At 31.3% G+C, this 11,804-nt stretch overlaps 2 protein-coding genes across 3 annotated transcripts; one reads left to right on the top strand and one right to left on the bottom strand.

The window, feature by feature from the left end:
• LOC104701485 (ethylene-responsive transcription factor ERF118-like) lies at positions 1,665-4,035 on the top strand. 2 transcript variants are annotated; one of them, XM_010417175.1, is made up of 3 exons: positions 1,665-1,713; positions 2,039-2,380; positions 2,481-4,035. In XM_010417175.1, the coding sequence occupies exon 3, from the start codon at positions 2,666-2,668 to the stop codon at positions 3,683-3,685; it is 1,020 nt and encodes a 339-aa protein (XP_010415477.1). In that variant the 5' UTR covers positions 1,665-1,713; positions 2,039-2,380; positions 2,481-2,665; the 3' UTR covers positions 3,686-4,035. The 2 variants fall into 2 exon arrangements, with proteins under 2 accessions (XP_010415477.1, XP_010415475.1); XM_010417173.2 differs by lacking the exon at positions 1,665-1,713 and having other exon boundaries at positions 1,747-2,380.
• LOC104701484 (tetraketide alpha-pyrone reductase 2) lies at positions 5,279-6,832 on the bottom strand. Its single transcript, XM_010417172.2, has 4 exons — positions 6,555-6,832; positions 6,102-6,466; positions 5,653-6,005; positions 5,279-5,554 (listed from the first exon to the last, which is right to left on the bottom strand). The coding sequence occupies exons 1-4, from the start codon at positions 6,658-6,660 to the stop codon at positions 5,413-5,415; spliced, it is 966 nt and encodes a 321-aa protein (XP_010415474.1). The 5' UTR covers positions 6,661-6,832; the 3' UTR covers positions 5,279-5,412.

Below are 11,804 nucleotides of genomic sequence, written 5' to 3'. Positions count from 1 at the left end.
TTAATGCGTAGAGTTGTTTTTGTAAAAATCGAAATGTATAGATATTGTCAAGCTATTTATGGCAATAAATGTATCAAATTAGATCGATTTAAATAGTTCCATTAAATAAGTTTTCAGAAATTGTTATTTTAGCAAAATAATTAAGAGTTAATGTTGTAAATAAAACGAATTAAATAACTAAAACTTCAAGAATATTATACAAATGTACTTCAAAAATAATTCAAAAATAATAATATAGATACTAATTCCACGACCACTTCACTACTTATGTTTAAAGAATTAACAAATTCTCAAACATTTGAGAATAGAGAGTGAGTGAAAAGTCAAGACTCATATCATTGAATTATTTCTTGAATTATTTTTGACAACTCTCAAGATTCTCTAATATCCTAGATTCAATTTGAACTATTAAAAATATCCCTAAGTTCAATTTACAAAACAAATATAATTATACTTGAAAATAAATAGGAAAAACTCATCACTACGAAGTCAATTTATCATTACAAAGTCCATTATTTAAATGATCATAAAAAAAGTTAAAATTATTTTTGTATAGACGAGAGAACTCTTCAGCCGAAGTAATCTGATTTCCATTTCCAAGTGGAAACGTTACATTCTTGTTTTTAGATTACAACAACTTGGTTAGCTCAATTATTTTTTAATTCAACCACAATCTAAAACCAAATGTGGAACCATTTGTTATTCAGTGTCTTTAAATTAAATGTAAAAAATCTAATGAAAATTAAGATATCTTTACATTTAAATAATTCAGGCTGAGATATTTTCTAGTTAAGATTCTATACCAAAATTGAAAGATTTGTAGATAGATATATATCCAAATACGGTTACACAAAGAGATATTCATCCAAAATGGCATATATACAAAAATTTATTTCTATATGTTATGTTTTTTTTTAAAATACAAATAAATCATTAAAAAAAATCAAAACACTAATTTTTTTTATAATACTCATGTAAAATCTGTTTATTAAAAAAAGTATAAAATGTGGCTCAAGAAAGATAAAAGAGAGTGAGGTAGACGCGCTAAAGGATTCTCTTCTTTAGGCGGGCCATGATCGATGCATGAAGAGAGAGAGTCATGCGCCATTAATGTTTTTTCTCTCTTTTTTGTCCCTACTTACTTATTTTTCTCTCACCATGCCAGCTAATAATGTATTTATTTTTCCATTTTATAATATTTCTTATATTCATATGTCTCCCCAAATGGAAAATATTTATTTTCTGAATATTTAATACTTCGATATGTAACGCAAAAAAAATTAAAGTCAAAAGGAGCCACTAAACAGTGTTAAATACTAGTACTGTTTTTTTTTTTTGGTTAAGTATATTAAAAATGGAAGGTTTTATTTAATTTCGAATACATTAAATAGGGGAAATAAATCTTTTTTTTCTTAATGGTTGGGGTCAAATTAAATGTGAATTTGCTATAAATTAGGAGAAGAATATATTTTTATTTCCCTAAATTTATCACCCATTTTATTTTACTTGCTGTTTACAAAATTATTTTATTGCTCATTTTTCCTTATAAGTCGGTCTTTTCTTTTGACCGTCATTGAAAAAAGGGAAATAAATCAGTCATTGTGTTTTTGTTAACAATATAAAGAGCGTCAAAGCTTTTATTTTTATTATTCAGAGCAAAAAAAAAAAAAGTGACAAAGAGAGAAAGAGAGAGAAGAAACACACATCAACAAGGTAAAAAGAATCATTTTCATCTTCATCATCTTCTTCTTCCTTGTTGTGATTTGTTTAATTGTTTATGATTTTTTTGTTTGCTCTTCTTCTAGAGATTTGCGTCGTCTCTGAGGTGTTTTGTAAAAACCAAAGCTTTTATTTTTATTTTATATATACAAAAAATTGTCACGGATCATTTGTTTTTTTTTAATATACTGAAAGAGAAAAAATAATCTCATCCCCAGATTTCTTACCCATCTATCTATAGGGTTCTGGGTTTTAGCTGTTTGGGTTTTATTTGGTTTCTCACTATTTTGTGTTGTCTCTTTGTCTTATTGAAGAACAGGGGTAAGAAGAAGAAGAAGAGAGTGTGTGAAAAAGGTTTGGTTTTTTTTTTTTTATAAGGGTTTCTTGGTTAAATCGGAGTATTCACCAAACAACCAAAAAAAAAGGCGTTTGTAACCCTTTGATTTATGTCGGCTGGGTTTGAATCGACTGTGATTTTGTCTTTGATTCATTTCTCTTCTCCGATTTATTACTCATTATCATCATCATCATCATCTTCTTCTACAACACCATCGTCGTCGTGTTCTTTGAAATCTGGTCTGCTCAACGCTCTTCACTTCTGCTCTAAGCAGAGGATTGTTCTCCAGACTCCTTCTCTTTCCATGCGCTTAAGACCCAAAAGGTTTCATCTTTTTCCCTTTTCTCTCACTTATCTCTCTGGTTCTGTTTTCCATTTTTGTACAGTCCGATCTGAGACTTTGTTTCTTGATTTTTGGTTACAGGACTTGTTCTGGTGTTGAAGTCTTTGGGGGTTTTCACATAAAGCAGCAAAAATTTTCTTTTTTCATAGTTCGCTGAGAGTTTTGCGTTTTTGATACACAAAAAAAGGTTTTGACCTTTTTGAGTGATTTTTTGTTCGTTCTGTATTCTTGGGTATATTTTGTGGAGTGGGTATAATAACAACACAATGGTTGAGGTTAGAAAGGTACAGTCTTTGAGTGGTACTACTACTACTAGTGGTGGCGAGATGAAGAAGAGAGCTAAGAGAAACACTTTATCATTATCATCATCAGAATCCCTTCCTCATGAAACTCAGCCTTTGAGAAAAGTTCGTATCATTGTGAATGATCCTTATGCTACTGATGACTCTTCTAGTGATGAGGAAGAGTTTATGATTGTTCCTAAGCCAAGGAAAGTGAAGCGTATCGTTCGTGAGATTAACTTCCCATCTATGGAAGTTGTTTCTGAGCAGCAACCTTCTCAGAGTTCTTCTCAGGACAGTACTAAAACTGTAAACAAGAAAGCTGCTGCTGGATCATCATCAGCTACTCCTGCTTGTCCTAAGGTGGTGACTAAGAAGCCTGTTGGTGTTAGGCAGAGGAAATGGGGGAAGTGGGCTGCTGAGATTAGACATCCAATTGCTAAAACTAGGATTTGGTTGGGTACTTTTGATACTCTTGAAGATGCTGCTAAGGCTTATGATCTTAAAAAGATTGAGTTCGATGCACTTGTTGCTAAACCTGCTGTTTCTTCGTCTGAGACGAGTCAATGCTCTCGTTCTTCACCTGTTGTTCCTGTTGAGCAAGATGACACTTCGGCTTCAGCTCTTACTTGTGTCAACAACACTACTGTTGAGGTCTCTAAAGAAGAGATCGTTGCTCCTACTCCAACTCCAAATGCTGCTGGTGGAAACAAGGAAGTGTTGTTCGACTTCGACTTCACTGATTTACAGATCCCTGATCTTGGTTTCTTTGCAGATGGTCCAAATGGGAACGACCTTGACTTTGACAGTTTACTCAATGATGATCAGTTTGATGGCTTTGGCTTGCTTGATGACATTCAAGGATTCGAAGATGACGGTCCAAGGGAGTTACCAGACTTCGACTTTGCGGATGTTGAAGAGCTAGCTGACTCTAGTTTCGGGTTTCTTGATCAACTTGCCCCTCTCAACATTGGTTGCCCATTAAAAAGTTTTGCAGCTTCATAGGATACTACTTACTTAAATGTTTTCGAGTGAGAAGAGTCTGTTTTTATCGTTTGTGTTTTAGTAAGACATACAAAAGTGTGTTCCGGAGAGTGGTAAGATCTTAAGACTTAAGGCCGGGTTTTGCAATTAGGAGTGAGTTTAATTTATTAGTTCTCTCGTTTTTTTTAATGATGTTTTGCTGGTTATGTTATTTTTTCAATCTCTCTTATTCACTTTGGGTTTTTCCATTGTGCTTTTTAGAGCCGTCCAAAGTGATTAAAGAGTTTGATAATTCCATTGTCAGTTTAATTACATCATCTTTTCATCGTTTTGTTAATGATAAACAAAGTATCAATGGAAGCTTTTTTATATTTACAGATGTATTTTCATAGTTGTTATCGCCTTTTTTATTTGTCTTCCTTCAATTGAATCCATAACCAACCCAGTTGGGGCGTTAGATTCTGACGTGTTGCGATTCTAAAGAATCTAATGGAAAATGACAAATGCATGAATTTGGTATGGTCACTGTTTCTCTGCTGATTCGCCGCATCATCACAAAAACATCCATTATAGTTTTTATTTTATGGTTTTTGATTATAGTTAAGTTAACATTATTCTTCTCTTTGAAGAAAGGTTTGAATAGTAGTAGTAGTGAAGAGAGAGTGGGGAATTAAAGAAGAGTATACACACACGGAAGTGGCAACAAGTCAGGGGGTTTGGTTTTGTCAGGTTTTTCTTATTAACTTCCAAAACACTATTTTATAACACAGCTGTATTGCATTTGGGATTTAATTATAAGAAGAAAAAGAGGTTGGTGATTGGGAATAAGGAAAAGTCAAAGGAGGAGTGTGTGTGTATACTGTTTATAGTATATTAGTAACACTCTCCCACTACTTTGTGGTAGCACATGCTCTTGTAATATCTTTTTTTGTACGTGCGCGGTCAAGCATGTCTCGAGCACGTGATGTACTATAAGAGCGAGAGGTTGAAATGCACATGAAAGTAGAGACTATAGTATAAAGAATGTTCAGATTCATTCATACACATTACACATAATGAATCCAAGTGCTTTGTGAAATTGAGAGATTGTATTGTTTTTGTATACTAACACTATTTTAAGTCTTTAACCTTTCTGTTGAGTTTTTTTTTATGTATTGGTTAAGGCTAAAAAGAGAGAGCCCATTTGCTTTAACATAGACGCATAGTCATTGTGATTTTTAAGCCATTTCATTGTTCATCACTCTATTGCTTGGTGTTTAACTGTCCTATCCGAGTAATATTTCTCGTAGTATTAGCTTGATTATAACCTTTTTCATGTAGAATTGAATCGAGATTACATCTTGTAATATATATATGATACAAGAGTGAGGAGCCAACTTAACATGACTTGTACTTAAAGATGCTGATCTCCTTGCAGTATCCTCAGCAAACATAGTGAGATTGTGATAACTGTGAATTGCTATTTGGAGTTATAATTGTGATAGATACAAAGGTCGTGAGATTGAACCTAATTGGTGTCCACGCATAAATGGTAGATGGCACAGTAGAGAGTTCTGAAGTTTTTTCTAGTATAAAATTTGATAGAATGCTGGTAGGATGCCAAGTGTAACAAGGTGTTGTAAAATCGTGAAGATTAGAACAACTAATTGATCACCAGCTTATTGAATTTATACTACTTGCGAGAGTTCAATCCAACATACATCGATCTATAAGTACAATACGATTGTAAAGAACTGTATTATTTCAGTTCAGAGCAGACCCTTCTTTTGAAAACTGATGATGCAGTCATCAAACATCTCAGGTAGTGACTTGAAGGATCCAAAACCCAACTCTTGTATCTTTCTTGTATCCATACTATGTGGACTATTGTCCCCTTCTTTGTTACTACACCTGAAATAAATAAACAAAACACAAAAGAGTCAGCCAACCAACCAACCAACCAAATGTTATCATCGACTATGAATAAATCTAATGAGATTGAGATTTACTTGTTCTCAAATGGGTAATTAGGATACTTGTTTCTCATCAACTCAATGATCTCAGACCAATGAGCAACCGAACTGGAACATATGATCCTCCCTGATGCTTTAGGCTCTTCCATAGCCAATACATGTGAAGCAACCACATCATCTATATGCACAAACCCGACCGTGAAATTTGGGTACTCTCCAGCAAGACCCTTGACAATGGCGAGTATCATAAGAAGAGTACTTGTTGGTTTTGGTCCAAGCAATGGACCAACAACAAAAGAAGGATTCACAACTACCAAATCCAATCCTTTCTCTTCAGCTATCCTCCAAGCTTCTTTCTCACCTAGAGTCTTTGCATATCCATACCAAAGCTGTGCCATCAAACAATCAAATTCACACAAAGTCACAAACAAACATCAGTAACAAGCAGAGTAAAAGATAAAAGAAGTGTTTTTATCTTTACTCACATTGAAGCGTTTGCAGTATTCAGGATCACTCCAATGAGACTCATTGAGAGGAGAAGCTTCGGTTGCATCGAAACGGTAACGTATCGAAGAGCAAGAAGAAGTAAGAACAATCCTTTTCAATGTGGCTTTGGACTTAGCACAAGAGCTCATCACATTTGTTGTTCCTTTTATAATAGGATCAACCAATGTCTCTTGAACGTTATGATCCTGTGGAACAAGAACAGGGGAAGCTGTGTGGAATACTCCATCAACACCATTCACTGCTTCATCAAAGCTTCCTTCAACGGTTAGATCAGCTTGGAGAATCTTTAGCCTCTGTTTTGCTCCTTGGAACTCCCATAAAAACCCAACCTTTTCTTCATCACCTTTTGAGACATAAGCTCAAATCTAATCAGAACACAGAAACTAAAGGTGGAAACTTTGTTGTGTGAGACAAAAATTTGGGGAACTTACGTGGGTTTCGGACAGTGGTTCGAACGGTGTGGCCGAGTTCGAGAAGTGATTTGATGATGTAAGAAGCGATGAAACCTGTTCCTCCAGTTACCAAGTACTCTGGCATCTTTGTATAAGTGTTTTGGCTTATTGAAATTGCAGAGAGATTGTGATTAGGTTTAATAATAGTGATCTTTGTGGATGTAAAAGAAGAGTGGGTGATTCATCGCATTCGTGCTCTCTCATTCATATTCACTACTGACACGTTTGTGAAATGACAATATCAAGAAGTGCAGTTCAATATGATCTTGGACCAAATATTATATTTAAGACAGTTAAAGCCGAAGTTGAAATTTCTAAAGGCCCAATATTTTTGGGCTTTAAAGGTTTCGATACTCTCTTTTTTGAAATTTCGAGGTCCATGTGTTTTTTTGTGATGATAGTCCATCATCATTACTACTGTCGACTAACATAATCCAATTTCTTAAAATATATATAAACTATTGTACTTAATTAACATGATCTAGTTTTAAGATGAACTAATCTTTGATAATTTTATTAATTGATCGAGGTATAGTTTAACGACAACAATCAGATTGTCTATCGATAAATTAATAATTCCATAAATTACTAAATTAGTAATCACATCATTATTACTTTATAGAAATTTTACTGTACTGTTATATCAAAAATTTTAAATTTTAATTCGGTAGTTTGTATAAGTGAATTAAGAATAGCAATCTTATAAAATACAAATTACTTTTTTTTTTCTTGTAAAAACATCGTCCTAATTAAAGCTATGATTGAGGAAAAAAAATTAAAGTTAGGAGGACAAAAACTAAATATTTAGGTCTCTTTTGAAAACTTGTTTGTATATTTGATATTAGAAACAACATATGATAGGGAGGGTCCAATATAGTCACAAAAATATTATTATAATATTTATTAAATCAAAATCAAAATTAATAGAGAGATATAGTTGGGAAGATGTCCATAATGATCAATCAAATATCACCCAATAATGTTTAACGTGTCACTTCACCATTGCTACTTCAACTATTTGTTTTCTTCTACAATTAATCTCTATAAATTAATATTCGATAATTTATTAGTTATTATAAAAATTAAAAAAAATAATTCATCCTGAATTAAGACACTAAATTTTGAATATAATCTAATAATATAATATAATAATTTTTTTTAATGAAAATCTTATGTAAATATATGGTTCATCAGTATTATAAATTAATAATTATTAGTGAATATGACTCTTGCGTTACTTATTTTTCTCTAGAATTTATATTAATTTTTATTAGAGTTTAATTCTAATATTTATATTGTATCTAAACCTTTTGGTGTTCTTTTTCAAAATAAGATAATTGATTGTTTTATTGTAACTAGCTAATTCTACAAAATATTGATTATGAAATACTTATTAAAAAAATATTTTAGTTCCTATATTATTAATTTAGATGAATTACTATAAATTAAGTAACTGGAAAGCCAAATCCAAGCAAATTAACTTTAACAAACGATAAAAGATGAAAGATATTATCTATATATATAATAGCAAACCCATTTTTGGAGTCAATTTTAATCTAACGGATGAGATTGTTTCTATTATCTCATCTAACAGTTTAGAATTATTAATGATCTCAATAGTTGCAAGTTTTTTTTTTCCAATATTCGTGTTTCTTCGTCGTACCCCCATCTTTTATAAATCGCACCTATTAAGTTTTACACATTTTCGTTTCACACATCTATGTTTTCACACCTCTTTGTTTTATATATATATATATACAGATTTTTATGGATTTTGAAAAAATTTTGTTCTTTGAGTATTATTAATGATCTCACCCTTTGTTAATGATCTCAAAAGTTGCAAAGTTTCGGTCCAACAATTGTGTTTCTTCGTCACACCCCCAACTTTCCATGTTGGCACCCGTTAGTTTTTACACATTTTTGTTTTATACCTTTTTATTTATATAAAGTTGCAATATTTGATCCTACAATTGTGTTTCTTCGTCATACCCCTAACTTTCAATGTTTGCACTTGTTAGTTTTCACACATTTTTGTTTCACACCTTTTTGTTTTCACACTTTTTGTTTTTATATATATACAGATTTTTATGGATTTTGAAAAAAGTTTTTGTTCTTTGAGTATTTTTAATGATCTCACCCTTTTTTAATGATCTCAAAAGTTGCAAAGTTTTGATCCAACAATTGTGTTTATTCGTCACACCCCCCAACTTTTCATGTTGGCACCCGTTAGTTTTCACACTTATTTGTTTTACACCCTCTTTGTTTATATAAAGTTGCAATGTTTTGATCCAACAATTGTGTTTTTTCGTCGTACCCCTAGCTTTCAATATTTGCACTTGTTAGTTTTCGCACATTTTTTTTTCACACCTTTTTGTTTCAGACCTCTTTGTTTTCACACCTTTTTGTTTTTATATATATACAGATTTTTATGGACTTTGAAAAGAGTTTTTGTTGTTTGAGTATTCTTTCACACCTCCAAGTTTTTAAAATTGTGAGTATTATTTTTTTTAATTTATTAATCAACATGATTCACTCATCTTCATTAAAATTTGGATTTTTTTTATTTATTGATTCCTTCATCTAACTTTTGTTTGGTGTTGTTTTCCATTTAGACATACATCAATCATCTCTTTCAAGTATTAATCTAGGTAATTGATTGTGATTTCTAATTTTTCATAGATTTATATGTTTATATATTGCAGCAAACTCACTTTTAGAGATCAATTTAAAAATAACAAATGAGATTGTTTTTATTATCTCCTCTAACTGTTTAGATTTGTTAATAATCTTAGAAGTTGCAATATTTTGATCCAACAATTGTGTTTTTTCGTTGTGCTCCCAGCTTTCAATGTTCACATTTGTTAGTTTTCGCATATTTTTGTTTCACAGCTCTTTGTTTATATATATATATATATATATATATATTTATGGACCTTGAAAAGAGTTTTTGTTCTTTGAGTATTGTTTAACACCTCCAAATTTAAAAATTCTGAGTATTATTTTCTTTCAATTTATTAATCAACATTGATTCACTCATCGTTGTTAAAAAAATTGGATTGTTTTATTTATTGATTCATTCATCTAACTTTGGTTTGATGTCGTTTTCCATCTAACCCTTATTGATTATCTCTTCCAAGTATTAATTTAAATAATTAATTAAGATTTCTAATTTTTTATATATTTATCTTTTTAGTCAATTTGGTTGGTTGCAGTTGCAGCTATGAACTCTTTTTCCCTGATTTTTTTCTTATTTTTTAATAAATTTTGATAGAATAATGATTTAATTGTTTTATGTGAAATTCTTTCAAAATTGATTATCTGAGTATGATTCAGTAAACCTAGATTTATATATCTTTAACATTATTATCTTATTGTCACTGAATCGATTTTTCATTTTTATATATACAATAAATATTTTATTTAACTAATTTTGTTGATTCATCTTAGTTATTATTTATGACTTTTATATTATGCAGTTAAAGAATTACCATAAAGTTTTCACTCGAAATGTGAAAAAAAAAACAATGTTAGTCATTTCAAGTTTTCACTTTCCCATGCGGTAATGCACGGGCCGACATTCTAGTATTGTATAAAACATAATCTCAATGATAAATGGAAAAATCTAATGTATTAAATTTAATTATAAAACAATCTCCTAAACTTTGGTTTTCTTACTATAAATAACAAGTATGATTTAGGAGCCGGAGGATTCTCGAAAACTAACATAAAAATATTTTGAAAATCCATTGGAATAACCAAACCCGGTAGGTGAAAGTACTATATATATATATATATTCCTCCTCTACGATTTACAAGAAAATGACAATGGTGATAAAAAGGAAGAAAAGGTTCGGTGCGGCGGCTCTACCATTTTAAGCAGTCATCGGTCATATTTTGTTTTGGCTAAAACGGCTTTAAGTTTGTTTGCCATAAACTTTGAAGAATGATATAAAATCCTTTGCTTGACCAAAGAAAAAACAAAAAACAAACAAATTCTGCCAGGGTGAAATAATTGGTTTAACACAGAATTTAAAGTAAATTCCTTTATAGGTTGTGTCGTATGATAGCAAACTAAAAAACAGCAATTGACAAGTCAAAAGTGTTTAGGAGAATTGCGAAGTTTGAAAATTATATGCATACGGAGAGGCATTACAACAAAATGAAGAAAATTTTATACAATAAATACAAATTCTAAAATAGTTGAGAGTTGCAACGAATTCCTACAATAGAAACACATAATTATACATTTATTTGTTTTTGTTAAACGTCTTAATAGGTGGTTGGCCGCTGGTTGGTCTGAGTTATACGTGTATTGATTTTATGACATCACATTGTCTTTGTGGAGGGGCCGTTGTATTATGTACCTTGTTGTAAACTTACAGGGTTTTTATTTTGACTATGTTAGATATATATTACGGGGATAAGAAGACCGGCTCACAAAGCAAATCAACCCAAACCTAAGCATCATCTTACATGTAGTGACATACAAAGTTATGTAAAATAACTATAATTGATATTGTTTTTAAAAATGATGATCAGTAGGTCAAAGTGACAAACTCTATCCATGGTACTCCATAACAGGATCTGGGGAATAGAAAGTATGCCTACACATGTTTATTTATTCCGGAAGATGATGGAAGAACTGGTAATATGGACTATATGAAAACGGTGTGGCTAATAGAGTAGTGACACACTATATCCATATTAAATGTACATTATGAATGGTTCCAAACTAAACTTCTTCATCAAATTTTGCTGGCATTAATGATTTCATTATGGAACAGCAAAAATTCTACCATGTTTTTTCACCTTTTGCTTTTAGTTTAGAAACATATCCTCTTACTCTATTATGCTGGGTTACTAATTAGCTTTAAAAGTTAATTTTTTAAAAAATCTCATTTTCTATATAACGTACGATCTTACAGTCATAATCAAGGATAGAATAAAACTAGTGTTTAGCAAAAAGAATCATGGCAGAAAATATTTTGGACTTTATTTGAGGTTTTGGTGGATTGTGTCTATATGTGAAATCATGAGATCTCAAGATTTGTCTTCTTTTAGTTTCCAAGTCCAACATAGTAACTACTGTTTGATTATTTCTCATGCTTTTCGAATTTTCATGGATCTTCAAGATTTGTCTTCTTGCACTTTCCAAGTCAAACATCGTAACTACTGTTTGATTTTCCCTCGTGTGTTCCCTCTTTCAAATGACACTATTGGACCCCAACT

Source organism: Camelina sativa, chromosome 7 (assembly GCF_000633955.1).
Source record: "Camelina sativa cultivar DH55 chromosome 7, Cs, whole genome shotgun sequence".
Lineage (NCBI taxonomy): Eukaryota > Viridiplantae > Streptophyta > Magnoliopsida > Brassicales > Brassicaceae > Camelina > Camelina sativa.
The sequence above is the reverse complement of the archived record's forward strand: the minus strand, read 5'-3'. Positions and strand labels throughout refer to the sequence as shown.